The 20700-nt window shown below is 40.3% G+C and overlaps 1 protein-coding gene across 1 annotated transcript in view; it reads right to left on the reverse strand.

Moving 5' to 3' along the window:
* Positions 1-4381: 4381 nt before the first annotated feature.
* Positions 4382-20700, reverse strand: part of LOC122800420 (F-BAR and double SH3 domains protein 2-like) — a 940373-nt gene continuing 924054 nt past the window's right edge. The window contains exon 5 of the mRNA XM_044069867.1: positions 4382-4520. Within this exon, the coding sequence (XP_043925802.1) occupies positions 4382-4520 (139 nt within the window). The remainder of the gene's footprint in view (positions 4521-20700) is intronic.

The following is a 20700-nucleotide window of genomic DNA, read 5'->3' on the forward strand; positions in this document are numbered from 1 at the left end:
CTCTTAAGAATGCTGTAGAGGTGGCTGTAGCTCTGGTGGAATGTGGTCTGACATTGGCTGGAACAGTCTTTCCATGAAAGGAATAACAGAATCTGATGCAATGTCCAATCCATTTTGAAATAGTCTGTTTTGAAATTGCTTTTCCTTGGACTGCAGGCGTAAGCTACAAAAAGTTGTTCAGACTTCCTACTGGTCTTGGTTCTGTCCAGGTAGTATCAAAGTTGTCTGTGAATGTCCAAGGTATGTAACAGTCTTTCCCCCTTATTCTCAGGATTGGGGAAGAAAGCAGGCAGATGAATAGCTTGATTTAAAGAAACCCTAGATACCACCTTTGGCATAAAAGTAGGGTTGGTCCTTAATGAAACCCTGTCTCTGTGGAAAATTATGAACGGTGGTATTGCCATTAGGGCCTGTAGTTCCAAAACCCTTCTTGCTGAGGTAATTGCCAACAGGAAAGCTGTCTTCCATGAGAGAAATTGCAAGTCAACTGAAGCTGCTGGCTCAAATGGAGATAGAGTCAGTTTTTCTAGGACAAAATTGAGGTCCCAGGCTGGCACTGGAGCCTTTCTTGGTGGCTTAATGTTCTTGATTCCCCTGAGGAATTGCCTTAGCAAAGGATGTGAAAAGACAGGCGGATCAGTGTTATATCTAGCTGAAATAGCTGATGCATGTATCTTTATGGAAGAATATGAGAGTCCATTCTTTAGCATATCTGCCAAATATTCCAGGATGAGTGGGATGTTCAATAATGATGCATCATGTCCCTTGCTGGTATTCCAAATGCTGAATCTCTTCCATTTTGCTAAGTAAACCTTTCTGGTGGATGGTCTTCGAGCCTCTGTTAGTATCCGCTGAACTTCCTTGGAGAGAGATAGGCTGAGGTTATTCATGGGATCTCCCAGGTTGTTAGCTGCAGTATCTGAATGTTTGGATGCACTGTTTTGAAGTTGTGTTGAGTCAAAAGTAGAGGCCATTGGGGAAGGGCCCACTTCTTGGTGTGACATATGCTCCGTAGTAGTGGATACCAGTGTTGTCTTGGCCAGTCCAGAGCTATTAGGATCCCCTTGGGTCTCTCTGCTTTGATCTTTAGTAATACTGAGGTCATCAGTGGCAGAGGTGGGAATGCATAGATTTTTAGGAAGTTCCAGTTGAATGAGAGAGCATCTATTTTCCAAGCTTGTGGATGGTATGTCCTTGAGCAGAATTTTTGTAGATGATGGTTGAGGTGAGAGGCAAATAGGTCTACTTCTGGCCTGCCCCATGTCGAAGTGAGCTGTGTGAAGATCTTCGGATGTAACCTCCACTCGTGTGGATCTGTGAAATTCCTGCTTAGGCTGTCCGCCAGCACATTGTCTTTGCCTGGAACAAACTGGGATTGTAACTGAATGTTTAGGCTCAGTGATTTTTCCCAAAGATGCATTGTCAGTCTGCAAAGGGGGTAAGAATGGGTGCCCCCTTGCTTGTTTATATACCACATCACAGTGGAGTTGTCTGTCCATATCAGTAAATGGCCTTGCTGAAGTTGGTGTTGTAAGGCCTCGATGGCATGCATTACTGCCAGCATTTCCTTTTGGTTTATATGCAGATGTGTTTCCTTTGGAGACCATTATCCTTGTATATATCTGCCTTCCACGTGCGCCCCCCATCCAAGGTCTGAGGCGTCTGTGGTCATGGTCTGTGTTATCTGTGGTTTTTTGAATGACATACCTGCGTTTGCCTGGCTTACCGAGGCCCACCATAGGAATTCCTTTTGTAGGCATGGAATGAGTGGTATGGTTGTCTCTAAGTTGTTGCTGTGCTGAGACCATAGGCTTTTTAGGTACCATTGAAGCTTTCTCATGTGTAGTCTTGCTAATGGAACCAGGAGAATGCAGGATGCCATGTAACCCAGGGCCTGTAGGAATCTCCTTGCAGTCATCTGGGTAAGTTTTGCCAAACCTTTGAAATAATTTCAATAAATTTGGCAATATCACATAACAGCAATACACTATCCCCTCTTGTCATATATCGTTGGAAAGCTCTTTAACAGGTGAACAATCTCCTCACTGACATCCTGGCTCTGTCTTGCACATATACAGAACTACAACATTTTATTTGACCATAACACTAATATTTTTGGCCAACAACATTGTTTTTATTTTTAGATCTACAAAATAAAATCAGCATTTACAGATGGACCTTTGATACTTATACCAGAGTATAGCCAATTGTCTACTAAACAGATATTGTATTTTACATTTATGTAACACACCATTTATCAGATATAATCTAATGAAACGTTTTCAGTATAACATTTTAGAGAAAAGCAGTCAGGAAACAAGTGGTTTCCTGGTTTAGAAGATCTCAGGAAGCAAAGATGTTAATTAGCCTCTTGCTGTTCAGGATTAAATTAGTTAATGAATGTTTTTCAAAGGTACTGTTGAACTTTGTGTTTTGTACATTAGGAACAAAAACATTACTATAGACGTCTGGATCGGAGTAATGAAAATGACAACTATTACTCAGCAAAACTGGTTGGATACTAATTCCACTGGGCTGACAATACAAATATTGTCCCCTGAAGCTTTGATATGGTCTTGTATGAAAAAAGAAGTACTGTTAGAAAACTGTGACAGCTGTGACTGCCATCTGTGTATCAGGACAAGTGTTATAAGCATAGTCTGACAGCAGCTGCAAGGTGAAGCATCAGAATCTAATGTCCCTGAACTTCAAGTATGCGGCAGATTAAAACAAATAAGTTTAAAATGCAAATTCTGCAACCTGCTTACACATAAATGAAGAAAAGTCCTTACCGTATCTCTAACTGTGAAAAAAAAATAATAATAAAACAGTAATGAGCACACACACAAAGCTTCTGTTCCTGCACTTTGGCAACTGTCAAAACAAACTGAACCAAACACTGGTAGAAATGTTATCATTTGAGGTGACATCTGTGCATTAATCAAACTGCTACTGCATTTTGCTTGGTCTGTCAGTTCATTTCCTGGCTGAAGAACTTCTTCGGAGAGTCTGCAGGTCCCCCCTACGTCCACACAGATTTTCAGGTGTCTCCCTAGATTTTTAATTCTCTAAACTGCTTACAGCTGAGTGCGAGAGAGCATCCTGGGATGCACTGCCTTTGGTCGATGTTAGCTCCTCTAACCTTACACCAGTCGCCTAAAAGGACAAGCTCCAACTCCCCTGAGATCATGAACATGATAAAGGAAGTACTGGAAAATGAATGACAACCAGTCTTGATGGGGCATCTAATTCTTTTAAACGGTCAATGGGGTGCACTGGCTAGGCTCTGAAACTATGAATAAGTGTTATTATTTAGGTCTGAATTTAAAACCATGTTACCTTTAATGACACAATCACAGAGTGCTGAAGAACAAATGTCAAATTTTGAGAAAAAGTTAAAATATAGACAGGCTGGAAATTATGTCAGCAAACTAGGCAAATGAACACCAGACTGTAAACTACACCCACAATATATAATTTGTGATTGTTGTGACCTCCAATAATATCAGGAGGCATTTTTCCAGGACTGGTGCAGATCATCATCATGTCAGTATACGAAATGCAAGACCTGCAGCCTTATGAAGATGAGGCAGCCTACTAGGTCTTGCCCCCTAACCTATCAGATCCAGTATAACAGCCTAAATTCATCCGCAAGTGTATGGCAACCTACCAAAGGAGGAGTTAATTCTAAGAATTTGGATAATTTAAAAAGATAATGTAGAAATCATGGCATAATCAAATAATTCCGAAGCATCTCTGGATAAGTAAAGTATTATGGGTAGATGAACTAAAGGGTGGTAACTTACTTATCTACCTATCCAACACAGGACTGCTCAACTTCAAACAGAAACATGAACCCCCATCTCAAAACACTGACAGTGAGAGCAAGGACATTTCAGAGAAGCTGCTGCAGAAGTTCAGTCTAATGATTCCACAGACTAGGGGAAGTTAGCTCAGTAACGGTGCAAACTGCATGCGCAAAATAACACTGATATGTCCGAAGCTAGGAATGTTTAAAGACAGACAAATGGTACTGTTAAATGCAAACAGGCAAAGGTCAGTAGGTCCAAGACATGCATTACATTCCAAACAAAATGAAGTTTGTGGCAAGGGATTTTTATTATATAGAATGTAATACCTCGATAATATTTGCTTCCATTAACTTGCACTCCTTTGCAAAGTGCCAATTTTGTAACTTGCTTTTATTCATTTCATGGATTCACCTAAGTATTCTTAGAAGTCTTTCTCAAAAATAAGCCTTGGAACAATATTCTTTTCTCAGCCAACAGTTTTCTATGTAATAAAACAGCAACATGGATAACCAGCTTACCTAACAAACTGCAATAAAGATTAAAAAAGGTAAATGCTCATATGTACCTTTTTAAGTCTTTGCTCCTTTGACCCGCACTGTCTTCACAATTTCAACCCCCAGGTTTCTGAAGTTTTCTGAAGCCGTCACCCTAGCCTGACCAGCTGCATTTGTACTTTCAATAATCATTTTTGACACTGCATATATGCTCCTGAAACAAATAAAATGAAAGTTCTTTTGATGACTCGGTATATAGTTTAAACATCAAGCTACACATACAAGCACACAAAATCTAAATTTAGAAAACAAAAATCAGATTTCTCATTACTACTGTTCAAGCCTCAACTTCACATTTATTTTTAAAAGTACAATACTGAAAACATACTGAAAATTTAATAAAGAAAAAATGAAAAAGTTCAAGACCGAATAAAGGAAACATCAAACCTCAAAACCTCTAGCCTATAAAATCAAAAATGCATAACATTAAAGACAACCCAAAACATCTTTTCTGCAGGCGGCAAGCTCCCTATACCCCCCAACACCCCCTGCTAATTATATATGCTAACTCTGAGATCATACTACTGTAGGGAAAGGACCAAATCCCACTGACCTACTGTATTCAATATTATGCCAGTTTAAGTTCCCCACCTCGATGTTCCCATCATTCAACATTGTCATGTAAACCTGCGTGTGTACGCATGCATAACTAAATATACATATGAATCTACTTTGATTTATCAAATTAACACATAACTGAAATGTAAAATGATGAGACAATAACATAGAAAGATTACAAAAATGAGTGCGCAGAAGATCGGAACATAGAAGATTTAACCAGGTATATATTCTAAACACAGACTGCAGTACAGTCAGAACCGGGAAATCTACACTTTTCCTCACTGTAGTGCAATCTCTGAGCTGGTCTATTTTGCTTGTTGTTTTCTTTCATACTATTACACTAATATTTGACTTGAGCCGAGGGCACACTGGTATCTTGAACTGGCTAACATCTTCGACACTACTCCTCATACTGGCATTACTAGTATTAAACAAAGCCAAATGCTTTAAAAATAAATCCATATGAGATAAGACAGATCGCAAACTGACTAGACAGACCCCATACAGTGTGATTTGCAGGTGCTTCATCAGAAATTTAAAAAGTGACTGGATGGGTCCTCTCCTTTTTGGTAATTACTTATTAGATCTCAAAGCAGAGAACCTACACCTCTGGCTAACAAATTATGCAGATAATTGCAGACAGGGTATTAAGTCACTCTACAATACTGAAACCCTCCAGAATGAGCTCTCCCTAGCACTTATCGATCTGTCTATCTATCCCTTGTTGACTGGGTTAGTCCCACTAGTCTAGTAGCTATTTTACAGGAGAAACACGAGATGGTATTCATGCTATTAAGGGAAATTTTTGTTTGGCCAAGGCATCAGGGAGCTTCCCGTGCTCTTATCGATAGGTGCCATGGGTTCTTTAACCTCCACCTGAGTTACCACCAGCTCAGGCAGATGGTGCCTCATTTTAAGGATGACACCAGAAGCATAACACCCCATTCCCTTACTGATACACTCCAGTGTTAGCAATCCATCTACCTGGTGTGGGAATAGAACACACAGCCTTCTGTACCAAAGGTGAATGTGCTGCCATGCCACTGACACCAGTAAACTCTTGGTGTACTACAAATGGAGCATTTCTCCCCGGGCCTCCGCTGAAAACAGGATCTGTGGAACCTAGTCGGACTTTCCCGGTCAACAAATGTAAAATAAAATAAAAAAATGGGCTCAAACTAAATGCCAAGTGTAGTATCTTCATTTTGGGTAGATGACCCCTCATCATACTTTGAAGACAGCACATCTCCAGAAAATTTAGGTGTAATTAGGGATCTAGGTACTTGGGTTAATAGCTCCTTCTCTTTTGATCATCATGTAAAAATGGTCATCAGGAAATTTATTCAGTAAAGTTAACTGCCAACAGAATATCATCAAGATCTAAAGAGTTAATCACTCCCGTATACATAGATCAGGCCAATTATAGAGTGCAATACATCCTTTGGAATGTATCTCACTAAACATATCAAACAATTAGAAAGACCCCAATGTTTGCTAACCAAAAACACCACATGCCTAAAGTCCCTGGGCTACCAGAAGTGGCTGGAAACTGTTTATTTTGTGTCTTACAGATGTCTGATGGAGATCTCGGTCTTGCATATGATGTCATTAGAGTCCCAGTTGTCCTGGAGCTCCTCTTGAGCTACAAAATCTCCACCAATACTAAAACTGTGATCATAAATCTTCCCCAACAGATAAATAAAACATGTTGGAGGGACAGATTTATATCGTAGTACCTCCCAAACTTCTAAAATTAACGTCCCTGAAACTCATTCTTTTCCTTTAAAAATAAACTGGACGATTGAATGGGGATGGGATGCACAAATATAGCAGCACTGACCAACGTGGCCCTCCTGGAAAACAATGTGATGTCTCAGTAAAACACCAGCAAGGCAAAAATGGTCATGACACTCAGCGGCCTGTGGATGTACATTAATCTTTTTATTTTATTTTACATTTGTTGACCGGGCTAGTCCAGCTGGATACATATCCATTTTCAGCAGAGGCCCGTGGAGAGAGTACAAAACAATATTTGATTTTAATAAAACAAAACTATAAAATAAAATAAATTCAAGGTTAACAAAATGGAAGTAGTATATACAATTAAGCTATTTTATGCAAAAAAGAACATACTGAAGTAAACAGTTGGGTAAAATAAGTAAGATGTACAATACAGCAACACACTTGAAGAGGTGAGTCAACATGAGATATTAGAGTGACAAAGAGACATAATAAGATATAAAAGAGAGTACAAATTAGTTGAAAGAAAAGTTATGAATCTGGACTCCAGTAAGCAGGTAGATTATGCAGACATTGAGATTTAGAAATTTAGTGAGAAGACAAGAGAGGTTAGTCTGGGTTAAGACAGGTGCATAGCCAATGTCTTTTAAGGTAGGATTTAAGCCTGATTTTAAATTGTGAAAGTGATGGTATTGAGGTTAGGTCACTGGGAAGAGAGTTCCAGGATTTACCCACGGTGTTAGAGAATAGAGAGTCCCCTGCCTTGTTGTTGGCTTTTTGTGTTAGTACTAGCATTTTAGTGGCTGAGCGGAGGGTATTGAGGTTACTGTAGGGGATGATAAGGTTGGTAAGAATCGGTGTGTTACTAGGTTGATACAGGATTTTATAAGCAATTATTAATTGTTTAAGTAGCAGTAGGTTAGGTAACTCTAGCCAACCAAGATTTTTGTAATTAATACAGTGGTGGGTCCTAAATGTTGAGCCAGTTGCAAATCTTCCAATATTGTTGTAGGAGACTGCTAGTTTGTTCATGTTGGTTTTTGAGAGGTTAGTATATATTGGGGAGGCATAGAGGAGGGTAGAAATTAGGTGGGTCTGGGCAATAGTAGATCTTGCTAGTGGGGTAAGAAAGGATTTGATCCTATATAGTGAGCCTAGTTTTTTGTTAACTGTTTTTATGGTATTGCTTATGTGGGCTTCAAAGTTAAGGTTATTGTCAATTAGTACCCCTAGGAGTTTTGTGTTAGAGTCAGGGAAAATGATGGTTCCGTTATTAGAAGTGACAGTGACAGTAATCTATGACCGGGGATATTTAAAAATAACGAAAAGAAAGAAGAGGAGGAAAAACAAAAACTAAAGCCACAGGTCTTAAAGAATCAAAGACTATAATAATGGATTGCAGGTATTTTACAGGTCTTTCTAATATGCATATCTGGCAGTTAAATTCTTTAAATTATCAGTGTTATTAAAAAGTCTAATTCAGGAGTAAACACCTAAGAAAAGGCACAGTATTACTCTACTAAAGAGCATGCCATTACAAAGTTAAAAATCATGAAACAACTCTGTCTGCAGTACATATCATTTAGCCATCTGCATAATTTTATTTACACCCTTCTAAAAAAAAAGTTAACTTAACTGCAAAAGGTCTATTATGTTTAACTGAGTGTTCAGTTGCCAAAAGGTGGTTTTCTTGGAACAGTATAAACTAAGTGTAGTGCAGTTATGTTCTTAACTTTCTAAGATTTATTTATAGTACAGGAATAAACCAACATGACAGCAAACGGAAATATACCGGTACACTGTGGAACCAGTAATCATAGCAGTGAGCATAGATCAGATACCAGCTGTAGTTCTAAAAAAAATATGTCTACAACAAAAGCAGCACCCCATGACAAGCATCCTACATTACCCAGGGATAAACAGTGAACTGGTAACATAGCTAAGCAATCATTTCACAAAATTTACATGAAGTCCATAACAATGTAGAGAGGTTATCAAATGTACATACACAGTCAAATGCTGTAAACAGTACATTAACTGCAGAACTTCATATGCACTCCACATGACTAATGTAGAAAACTAGCCAAATTATTCCCTAAAACAACTTGATCAGTTCCCTGAGCCAAGGGGGACCATTTTCAGGTGGACATACTAGGCAGTAAAAAAATAACTCTTTCCCAGGTTTAAACAAATGGCAGATACAGTGATCATTTTCAGCATGTCAGGCTGTTAGATTTAACAAAATGGATAGAAACATTTACTGCTATATTCTCAGACACAAATGCAGAAGTGTGCATGTGACAAAGCTAGTGGGGCTTCCCCATGTTAAGAATGGCTAATGGTTGGCTGGGTTACAGCAATCAATCAAGAATGATTGGGCAGGTCAACACAAGGAAAGGTAATGGTCAGCAGACACCAAGGAGAAACTAACAAACACAAAAGAATCATGTATCTTTACTGGCTACCTGTACCTCCAATCTGCTGTAGAGATAACAAGTTAAGTATGGCAAGCGTTTAACATAGTCACAGTCGGGAGGGGAGAGTCATCACGCAAATAAACTCCTTATAACCTGGTTACAATGTCATTTAAAAACGGGAGTTTTGTTACATAACAATTAGTAGATAGAAGAATTAAAAAACCTACATAATACGAGCTGCTTACTTGTAGGATTCGCCAGCTATACTACCTTCCTTCAATTTCTTGAAATCTTACTATCACGAACAGCAGTTTGAAACTCACATTAAAATTACCATCAATTTACTCAAAAGAATTAAATAAAACTTCTCTGGCCAGTGAAACATCTTTTTTATTAAAGCCAGTCACAGAACACAAACTGTCACACTCAAGGGACTGGCTATAACTGCTTAATAATAGTTTCTCCCATTTCAGTCCGATAAAAAGTGATTTTCCATCATGCTTGACTGTGCTATAAAATACTCTTTATATGAATGTTACTCTTTCTTGCAGAAGGTGGTAGTTTTGACATGCAGAACATCCTAAACTGTCAGAATGTAACTTGCCTAAAATGGAGAGGATCATTATTGCAAGCAACATTAATTAGCCCAGGAGTATATAATAAAATAAATGTTAAAATTATCTCATAATTTTAGAGCAAATGTGTATGCTGCAATGCAATAATAAACTTGTGGGTAATTGCCCGTTATCGGCTGCTATAACTGTATAAAAGTCTGAAAATCCATTCTGTTTGATGAAAGTCATTGCAATGAATTCCCCTTTGCCTGAGGTGTGCTGATCTGAAGTTGATTATATTAGTAAAAGGGGTACTGTTGGAAAAACCCTGCTTCACCAGATAAAAAGGAATATGCAAATTCTTCTACAAAGTGCTTATGTTTCTTTGTCTGCTGAAGTCAAAAAGATGACTTTACTCATGGCACGTGGCCTCACATTGCAAATTTATAAGACTGTTCATTTGTGATCTTCAAGAACCAGGAAAATTGCTAGATATTTATTAAGTGTTCTTGTTGTCAAAAAAATTAATGAATGTTAAATCATCATAACCAATGATAATTTATCTTGGTTTTAGTTGGTATCTGTCCTTGGTTTTAGCTGGCATCTGTCCTTGATTTTAGTATAGAGGAGCTGGCATATTAACAGGACTAAAAATGTTCTCTGACCTATTACTTACAAGCTGGCCTAAAACTATGAAGCCTATCAATTCTGTAACAGTATCTAATTGATATAAAAATATAAACAAGGCAGAAATCCAGGATGAATGAAAATATCCAATTAAATTATAACCCACTAATGATTTAACTTACAAATAATGTACCTTAAACTTGGCAATTTTATTTTAGAGTGTAACCAGGATTTTTGGAATTGTATGCCAGCTTCCAGAGAATTTAGCCCCTCTCCCACCCAAGCAGTGCATGCCTCTGGACTGGTCTATATAATAACATTGAAGTGTCAAAACTTCGAATATTATAACATCGAACCCAAAACCACAAAAGCTAAAAATCCCGAAGACTGAGAACAGCGATTTTTTTTCCCTGGGAAAAAAATCACTGTTCCAGTACAAAACATGAAACACACAAACACTACAAACAATTTCTAATGTGGGGGGCTGTGTCCCCACACCCCCCCTACTTAAATATACCAACTTCGAGATCGCACCACAATGGAGGAAATAGCGAAGCTGCGGAAACGGCCCACCGAATTCTTTCCCTGGGAAATAATTCGATGTTCCGTGGCTTTGATAGTCAGTCTTTGAGGTTTCCGGTTCGATGTTATAACATTTGAAGTTTTGACACTTCGATGTTATAACATAGACCCCCTCTGGACAGAATATGTTTTCAATACTGAGAAAATCTCCTGAAATAACAGGCCTAAGTAAAAACTTTCCCTATGCCAAACTGGCAAAAAGAAAAAAATAAATAAAAACTATAAACATGGAAAACACACCAAGGCTTCTTTTAATTTAAATTCCAGCACATCTCTTTGCACAAAATAAATTAAAAAAAATGTACATTGTGACATACATGGCATATGCCTGGCTACACCCATGCTGTAATATTTATCACTACGGCATCTTATAAAAGTACTTAAAATCTTCATAACCCATTATTTTTTTTTTGTAATATGAAATGAATCAAATAGTTTTTCGTTATACTATGCAACTTAAATTAAGCCATTAAGCAACTGGCAGGAATAATATCAATGAAAATTAGCCATATTGACAGAGTTTCATGCAAAATAAACAGCAAGGATTAGCATATTACAGTTTCACTTTAAGGCAAAATAGCTCAAAATGTAGAGAGTTAAACACTTGCATAATGCAATTGTTGAAGCTATGGTTCTGTAATAACCCTACCACAAATGTAACTGTTCAAAATCAATTACTGTACTTGTACCTATGTCACATTAAAAATAAATGTCATATTTTACCAAGATGATTATGTTCAGGTTTCCAATTGTAACGCGTATATTATGTTTTCAAGACTTGGACACCAGGAAATTTACCTCTTAAGCAAAGCTTGAGAGGTGTATCTTGGCATTCATGTCAAGAACACACAATAATACGTTACAGTCTGGGATTTGATTATAATCATTCATGTCAAGAACACACAATAATACGTTACCATCTGGGATTTGATTATAATTCTTCGTAATGCATGGAGATTTATCTGCTCCATGTACTACTAGTTTCAGAAGTTTAAAATAAAGGAGGAAAAAAATGCAATGTGTTGTGCCGGCATTGAAAGATGGAAAATCAGTGGGGAAGTGGCTTACATTGTCACATATTCCCTGTCTAAGGGAAGCAGTTTATTTAAAAGTAGTGGCTGTAATGTAATAGACTGCAGGCAGAAACAAAGTTGAAGCAGTCTCACTTCCTGCTGTGGCTGTTCACTGCCCTGCACTTTTAGTGCCTGACATAATCTTAACAACATGTTGGGGGGTGCTTAAAAATAAGTTATGTTCTTACCATAATGTTCCATCTATGTTGTCGATATTCATTCATTCTTGATAGTTGGGTTTCGGTTCCATCCTTGGAACCGACTCAGCCGACATAACAAGCTTGTGCCAGCCAAAAACTCTCGAGCTAAGTTTACCCTTAGTGCCTCCCTTCCCTTCAGATCGAATTTGCCCACAGAAATAATAAAGTGGAAGCTTTGTCTGAGCAACTGCCCTGTCACAGAACCAGGACTAGTTTCAAACCTCCAGGAGTCTTTGGAGGGGGTAGGAGGGTGGAATGTCATGCATGAATGAAGATCGACATTATGGTAAGAACATAACTTCTTTATCTGATGTTGTCAATATTCATTCATATTCATTCATGACAGGTGAAACAGAGTCCCTAGCTACTTTATGTCCTGGGATGCCCTATGCAAGGATATTCCTGAGCACCACTGAGCCAAAGGATGCTCTTCCCCTGGAGACCATGTCCAGTTTGTAATGGGTGATTTAAAGGTATGAGGGGTAGCCCAAGTAGCTGCTGCACAAATGTCATCCATTGAGGCTTTTGAATGAAAGTTCACTGAAGTGGAAACTGATCTAGTGGAGTGAGCTTTGACTTTAGCTGATAGACTCATTTTATTTTGTTGATGAACAAAGGTGATGCAATCTCTCAACCATTTTGACAAAGTGACTTTGGAAACTGGCTTGCCAAATCTAGGACCTGAAAAAGACAGAACAGTTAATCCGATTTTCTGAACTGTCTATGCACATCCAACAAATGCAAACAATATTCGCCTTTGTTTGAAAAGTTTGGGAAGAAAACTGGCAGGTCAATGGATTGGTTAATATCAGAGTTTGAGAAAACTTTGGGTAGAAAGAATGGGTTAGTTCGAAGGGACTGTGTGAAAAATGATGTATGGGCACTTTAAACACAAGGCTTGTAATTCTGATATTCTCCTTGCTGAGGTGATGGCTACCAGGAATAAGGTTTTCCAGGACAAAAATTTTATATCACAGGTGTCTGCTGGCTTAAAAGGTTGAGGAATCAAAGTTTGTAAGACTAACATCAAACTCCAAGGTTCAATAGGTTCTTTAATGGGTGGTTTTAAATGCATCACTCCCTTTAAGAAGGTTTTGTAGAGATGGTGAGATATCGAGGAAAAATCATCAAAGCCATTATGGAAATTTGAAATAACTGCTAAACAGACTCTGATAGTAAAAGCCAAGGCTCCTGATTGGAATAATGTTGACAATTATTAATCGGGGCTGAAAAGGGGTCAAATCATTTTTCTTGAGACCAGATCACAAATCTGTTCCATTTACTATGATAAAGTTTCCTGGTGGATGGTTTATGGGAAGCCAGACGTATCTTTTGCACTGCAGGAGATAGATTATTCTGCCTGGCAATTACTGAAAGTGGAGGTACCAAGCAGTCAGCTTGAGACTTGGAAGGTTGGGATGGACCAGCTCCTGTCAATGAGACAGTAGCTCCAGAGTCAGGTCCAGAGTCTATGGGCGGTGAATTAGGTGAGGCCAAAGAAAGGGAAACCAGACTTGACGGGGCCAATAGGGTGCAATAAGGATTACTTTGGTTCTCAACCGTTGCACTTTCTTCAAATACTGTGGTATCAGGGAAAGGAGGAAATGCATAAAGCAGTCCCAGGGGCCATTCGTGTGTTACAGCACCCCTCGGGGACTCCTCCCTGAGAGGGGATTAGGGCGAAGTAGCTGCAGCATTTGTGGTTTGTGGGGGATGCAACCAGACTGCAGCTAGGCTGGCCCCAACAACGAAAAATCTCCATCGCTACTATGGGATTGAAAGACCAGTCGTGAGGCAGGAGAATGCATCTGCTCAGTCTGTCCACAATTACGTTGGAATTCCTGAGAATGTGCATTGCTATCCAAAAGTGGTTGGAGGCTATTGCCCCCTGCCATACTCTCAGGGCTTCCTGACATAACGGATAGGATCTGGTTCCTCCCTGCTTGTTGATGTACCAGACGAATGACATGCAGTCTGATCGGATAGCAAATGCCCCCAAAGTAAGGACAGATTGGAATGCTTGCAATGCTAGAAGCACTGCCCGCAGTTCTAGGACACTGATAAGCAAATTGGCCTCTAAGGGGGACCAACTACCTTGGACTGTCTTTCCATGAAAATGCTCCCTCCACCCCATCAGGGATGCATCCATGGTCAATACGGCCTTGGGTTGAGGGGATGAAAAAGGGTACCTCCATAACTCCTCTTCTGGTTTCATCCACCAATTCAGATCCTGTTTGCAAGGATTTGTTATGCAGATTGGGTAAGACATGGGGTGTGTTAATAGAGACCACTGTGACACTAGAAGTTACTGAAGTAGCCTCATGTGGAATCTCGCCAAGGGAACTAGGGTGATTGTCGCTGCCACAGATCCTAGTAGTTTTAAGACTAAGCAAGCTGGGACTATGTTTTGAGAGAGTATCACTTGGGGCTGAGACCTTAAACCTTTGTAATCTGTGATGAGGTAGAGTAACCAGACAGGCTCTTGTGTTGAATGTTGCTCCAAAGAATTCTAAGCTTTGAGTGGGTACCAGTTTTGACTTCTCTTTGTTTATTGAGATCCCTAAGAACTCTGCCAGTTCCAGAGTGCAGGGTAAGGCGTGAAACGGTAGATGCTTGGTGGGGGCAGTAAGGAGCCAACGTCTAAATACAGAAACACCCAGAATTCTTGCAGTCTCAAATGAGCTGTTACTACTGCCATACATTTGGTGAACACTCTGGGGGCTGTGGTGAGACCAAAGGGCAATGCTTGAAACTGGAAACGATTGGCTCCTAGCCAAATGCGGAGATATCTTCTGGAGTATTTGTCCATTTTTATGTGGTAATATGCATCCTAAAGATCTATCAAGCACATCCAATCATCTTTTTCCAGAAATGGAAGGATAGACTGAACCATGACCATCTGGAATTTTGCCTGTCTGACAAACTTGTTCATGATACTGAGGTCCAGAATTGGCTTCCAGTCCCATCTTTTCTGGCACTAAAAAGAACCTTGAGTAAAATCCAGATCCTACTTGTCTGGTAGGAACAGCTTTAAAATTTCTTGAGCTGCTGTTTCCATCTGATGGGGTGAAATGTTGGGGATTCACCTTTGTGGCCTTGGATAAAGATTGAAGGGGATATGGTAACCTCTGGTAATTATTGTCTGCACCCAGGAATCTGATGTTATTGAGTGTCGGGCTAAGTGGTGCAGAGAAAACAGTCTCCCGACTGCTACCAGAAGCAAGCAATTGGGCCGCTCTTCAGGAGTGCTGATAGGGCTGTCCAGAGAAGGAATTCCTGGAGCCCTGGTTATGCAAGCTCCCAATGCCACGGAAGGGTCATCTTCCTGATAAGATCCTCCCTCTACCCAGGGGAGAAAACTCACCATGTGTGTCATGAAAAGGCCCTTGGGACTTCCTGAACTGCATCTTTCCACTCCTCTGATTCCTGGTATAGGATCGCTGAGGAGTGAACAACATACGCCACAGCAGAAAGGGTTTTTCCATCCTTCTCACACCTGGCTAATGTGTCTTTAAATTTTGTTCAAACAGAGAAGAAGCATCAATTGGAGCATTGATGAAGGAAGACTTAAAGGGGTCCGCAAAGTCACACAAGTGCATCCGGGCATGATGTCTCATGACAACGCCTGCACCTGCTGTTCTGGCTGCCCTTTCAGTTGTATGTGCAATCAACTGCATGGACGAGTTAGTGATGGATTCTTGGGTGGCAAGCTGGGAGGCAACCTTGTCACATACGTTGTCAGACACTGCTCCTGCTAGGGTTCCTGAGAGTTCAGTGATCAGTTCCCTTTGAAGACGGGTAAAATGTGCCAAATAATACAATGACCATATGGCAAAGGTCATTGAAGCATAAACCCGCTTCCCTAATCTGTCCAAATCTGTCCAACTTCTGAGACTCTGTCCAACTTCTGACACTCTTGGTTTGAAGGATGGACAGTAGGACTCGCCTCTGTGAGTTCCTTCTTCATGGCCGCCACCACCAACACAGCATCTACCGCCAAACCTTTGGGTGTCAGGTGCCTTCAAAGCACACAGCACAATGAGCTTGACTGACTCATCTGCAGGTGGGGGTCATCCTGGAAGTAGAGGGCTGGGCACAGAAAGCCTGCAAGAAGCCAGATTCCTCAGAGGAAGGGTTGATGGGTTTCCAGTCAGCCCTCTGCTTTTACATTTCTAGTAAGTCTCCAAAGAAGACATCTTCAGGGGGCAACCATGGGAACCCTGCTCCTTCATCATAATACGTATCTTCAGTGAGAGATTCTTCTAGTGAATCAACGTGCTTCATTTTACACAATCTCTTATGGGGTGGCTCATCAGGGGGGAGATCTGAAGAGGACTCCAAAGAGAGGGCACCCTGTGGTAGGGTATCTTGCTGCTCTTGTGCCTGTTGCCCCAGTGTAGTAGACTGTGACAGCTGCAAACCAGAGAACACATATTTATGACATTCTGGTACCGAGGGTGCCAACTGTGAGCCTGCTGAAGTGAGCACTCTCTCCATAATCTGGAAGGCAGGCCTGCCTGAAGAGAGATGGGATCCCGGAAGTGAGAAAGACAACCTTGGAACCAGGGTCACACCCGACTCTGAGCCCACCTCCAGAGAAGGAGCTGCGAGAGGACTCAAAACTGTCAAAATAACTGGAACCATAGATGGCACCATGGAAAAAAAATCAGTGCCGTGCTAGGGATTCTGGTGCCGGCAGCCTAGTCACAGTCCCATGGGTGGGTCAGCTTTGACTGAGACAAGGTCCACAGAATCGGTTCCAGAACCACGGTGACATCCATCAATGGTACCGAAGAAGCTGGCACCGGGAGGGGCATCGAGGGCTCCAAATCCTGTGGGGAGGTTGAAGGAGGAAGATAAGTTGGAGTCTGTGGAGAAAAGACCTCAGCTCCAGATGGGAGGGAGGTTCTAGATGGAGTTGGAATGTCTCTGGCTGCTAAGAGCTGATTCACTAATCTCACTACATCAAGCTCCTTAAGGCTCTTTCTGGAACAAATGGACATCCCCAAGGGAGATTCTGGTCGATCAATAAAGGGACTGATCTGCTGTCCAACAAAGGGGTCAATGGGTGGGGAATATAGAGGGTCTAGGGTTTTGACCTTCGGCACCATGGTCAAATGACCAGAAGGTTGTGATGGAGGGGAAGTTATTGATGGTGCCGAGATGGTCTGCGGTAGCATAGTGACTGTAGTCCATTCCATGGTAAAGGAATGCACCATGGAGGGGGGTCATAGACTCTGGTGCCAAGAGAGAGACAGTGCCAATTTAGGTTGTTTAGTCTTTGGTTCAGTATGAACCTGGCCTTTAGACATTTTTGGTTCACGTGAATGAGGAGACACGGGGACCGAGTGGTTCCTCCTCTTTGTTTCTTTCTTAGGAGATTTTGGTACCTCTGCCTCAGACAAAGCCTCTGAAAGGAGGTTTTTAACAAACCCTTTTATTTCAACTTATTCTTATGCTCTGCTAGGGTGTGGGCACTAAAGCCCTTACAGAGCTCACACGGAGGTTGGACCTGTAACTGTGGCACTCCTAAACAATATATGCAGGAAAGATGCCCATCAGAGTTGGGCATCTCCCTGCCACATTTGTCACACTGTTTAAAGCCCGTGGTACCTTTTTTATCAGCCATTTCGAAAAAACAAATTACCACACTGAAAGTCGCTCATGTGATCACCCACACAGACACACTGTAATAGAGAGAACAGCAAGTAGAAGGCTTGTCTTTTTTTTTTTTTTTTTTAAGTATCAACAATGGAAACGAGGAATACCCAGAAGGGCAAAGAGAAAGGAGGAGAAGAATACCAATGATGGTAGAGAATTACCAGAGGTAACAGGGAAGGGAGGGGCCTTTACCAACTATGGTAAAGAAGTAATACCAGAAAACAGTAATAAAGGGAAGATACACAGAACTCACACACTAAGTTAATACTATATATTTAAACGACTAAGAAAAAAGGGGTTTAAGATAGAAATACAGAGTAAAATAGCAAAAAAATATATAAACACTTTGCTTGAGAGCAGGCCTGACATGTCTTGAAACTCTACGTGGCAAATGAGATGGGAAGGGAAGACCGGCACTGTGGGAAACCTTAGCTCGAGAGTTTCTGGCGGACGTGAGCTTGTTATATCGGCCGAGTCGGTTCCAAGGACGGAAATGAAATCCATCTATCATGAATGAATGAAGACTGACAACATCAGATCAAATGTCAAGTACCCTTCTAAGCATTGTTAAGGTCAGATCTCACACAAGTGCATTACTGAACCAGATGTTATTTAACTGTTTTTGGAGTGCAATCACAGCTCTTTATGCACTGCAAAGATGTTAAAAAAGTTAGTGTTGCAGCACAATGTTCTACTTTCAAGAATAGTTCTCAAAATTTAAATGATTTTACCTAAACTGCATTTGTAAAACAGTGTTCTTTCTGGAATGAGGGAGACAGAAAGTATGAAGCTATTTATTACACTAGTTTTATTCTAATGCCATCAGTGAGAATACAATATGTTTCTGTGACAGTAAGAAACTTAGAAAAAAAATGATCTGGCAAAAGGGTTACTCTATCATTTACTTAAATTCCCATTTGGTATGCTGTGGATCTGAACAATGGAAAAAAAATACTCCAAATCCCTGAACTTACTGCTGATAACGGCCATCTAACAGCACTATTTTATATGTCCCCAAGGGAAAGGGTGAGAATAGGGGACACAAGACTATTTTACACATTCTCTGTATCTGTCAAAATAATATGGTGGCCACGTAGTTTGTCAGTTACCACATCATTTCAGCATTTAGGGAAATTGGACAAGCCGTGATTTCCACGCAACAATATAAATCATTAATTTGGCAGAAGCAACATTATTTGTGTTTTGTACTTTGTTAATTTTATTTGTAAGTGGTCTGCTCCAGCCTTTAAATCACAAAATTCTCTATCATCAAAAAATATTAGGTTGATAGGGTGCACCTCCTATACAAACGCAACTTGGTTACCCCCCTCTTACAAACACAATTCACTTATCTACTGGATCTCTCTCTCTATCTAAATTTCTACCTGTATGCCCAAAAATGATTACAAACTATGTGTGTGTGTGTGTGTAGGGGGGCACATAATGGTACTGATAGCCACTTCTGTGGCATAGAGAAAGACATGAGATTAAAGTATGTTAGAGCTGGCAAGGGATGGGGGACGGAATGATGAAACATATGCCTGCCTACTTTTCCTGAAGAGGGGGGTTGGAGATGTTGTATAGGCGGGAGAAGAGAGTGAAGAAGCCAGGGGGTTAGAAAAGCATTTCCACCCTTGGTTCCAAAGTGGGGCCACTGCAAGTAACCATGGTTTAATGTCATTCAACCAGAGGTTTGATGCCTACAAGCTGAAGGAAGCATGCCCAATATCATAAACAACTCAAGCCGCTGAGAGCAGCATTGGCACTCCTAATCCATTTGGTGCTTTATAAACTCATAAACCAGTAAAGGGAGGCTAGCTGGGTATGAAAGGACTAGTTCACTTCAAATACATGTACCTCAGCAAAAGGTGGACTTAGGAAGAAGCCACCTGCTACAACAGATAAATCCACAATCCAGAAACCAGTTCCATCTCCTCCATAACCAAAGGTAAATAAGTGGGCTCTCACCCCAAACTATGTTTATGGGCCAAAAGAAAATACAAACAATTTAGGTAACTTTACATTAAAAGCAGTTAATTCATTACTTTTATAAAATGACTTCTAAATAAATACTTCTCTTTTTGTTCTAGTATTAGAAATGTTATTTCTTTAACGGTCTTACTTAAGTGATAAAGCAAGCAATGGTTTCAGACTGAAAACATAGCGACAGTTCATTTGCAGTAACACTCTAAATTCCAAGCTTCTGTTTTACATAATTTCATGGAGGTGCAGACTACAATGGCGTGTGTGTAAATGCAGGACATGAAGCAGAAATACTTTAGGAGTTGACATCCATGCAGAGCAACAAGACATGGTGTCAAAGTAAAAAGGGAACGGCAGGTGTGGACAGGGACAGGAGAGGAAGTACAATATAGCAAACAGTCAGTTTTCAAGCACTTAAAAGTTATGGACAAGCCACGTTCTAGGATACTAAAAGGTTTGTAAATCAAGCATATGCCGCACATGCCACAGCATACACCTTTTTGCAGCAGAAGAATTTAAATTAAAAAAAAAATCACTCTCTAAATGGGTTTAGGTTTTTTTTCTATTTTTCTTCCAAAAGATGCAATATCCATAACCATACACTGACTGGAGTAGGGGGTTCATTTCTGGGAGATGGTGTACAATTTCAAAATTTTGGCAACAGCTTTGCTGACAAATGGCAAAACTCTACAGTCTTATGTGCTAAAATTAGATAGGAACTGTATGACTGGAGGTTGACATTAGAATTTCCAGTGCAGAAAAGTGTCTCATCCGAGAAATTACTAACCTGAAAACATTTATATGAGTCAGGCTGATGGAGTACCTTAATAGTAAAGCACCCGTTGATGGCCAAAAGCACAGCTTTGTATTGCAGAGGTCTTGTAATCCAAACTGGTCAAGTTCTTTGAACCATCATAGAAATGGTCAAATGAAACC

This window comes from Protopterus annectens, chromosome 4.part0, assembly GCF_019279795.1.
Source record: "Protopterus annectens isolate FY-2018-M chromosome 4.part0, PAN1.0, whole genome shotgun sequence".
In the NCBI taxonomy this organism is placed as follows: domain Eukaryota; kingdom Metazoa; phylum Chordata; order Ceratodontiformes; family Protopteridae; genus Protopterus; species Protopterus annectens.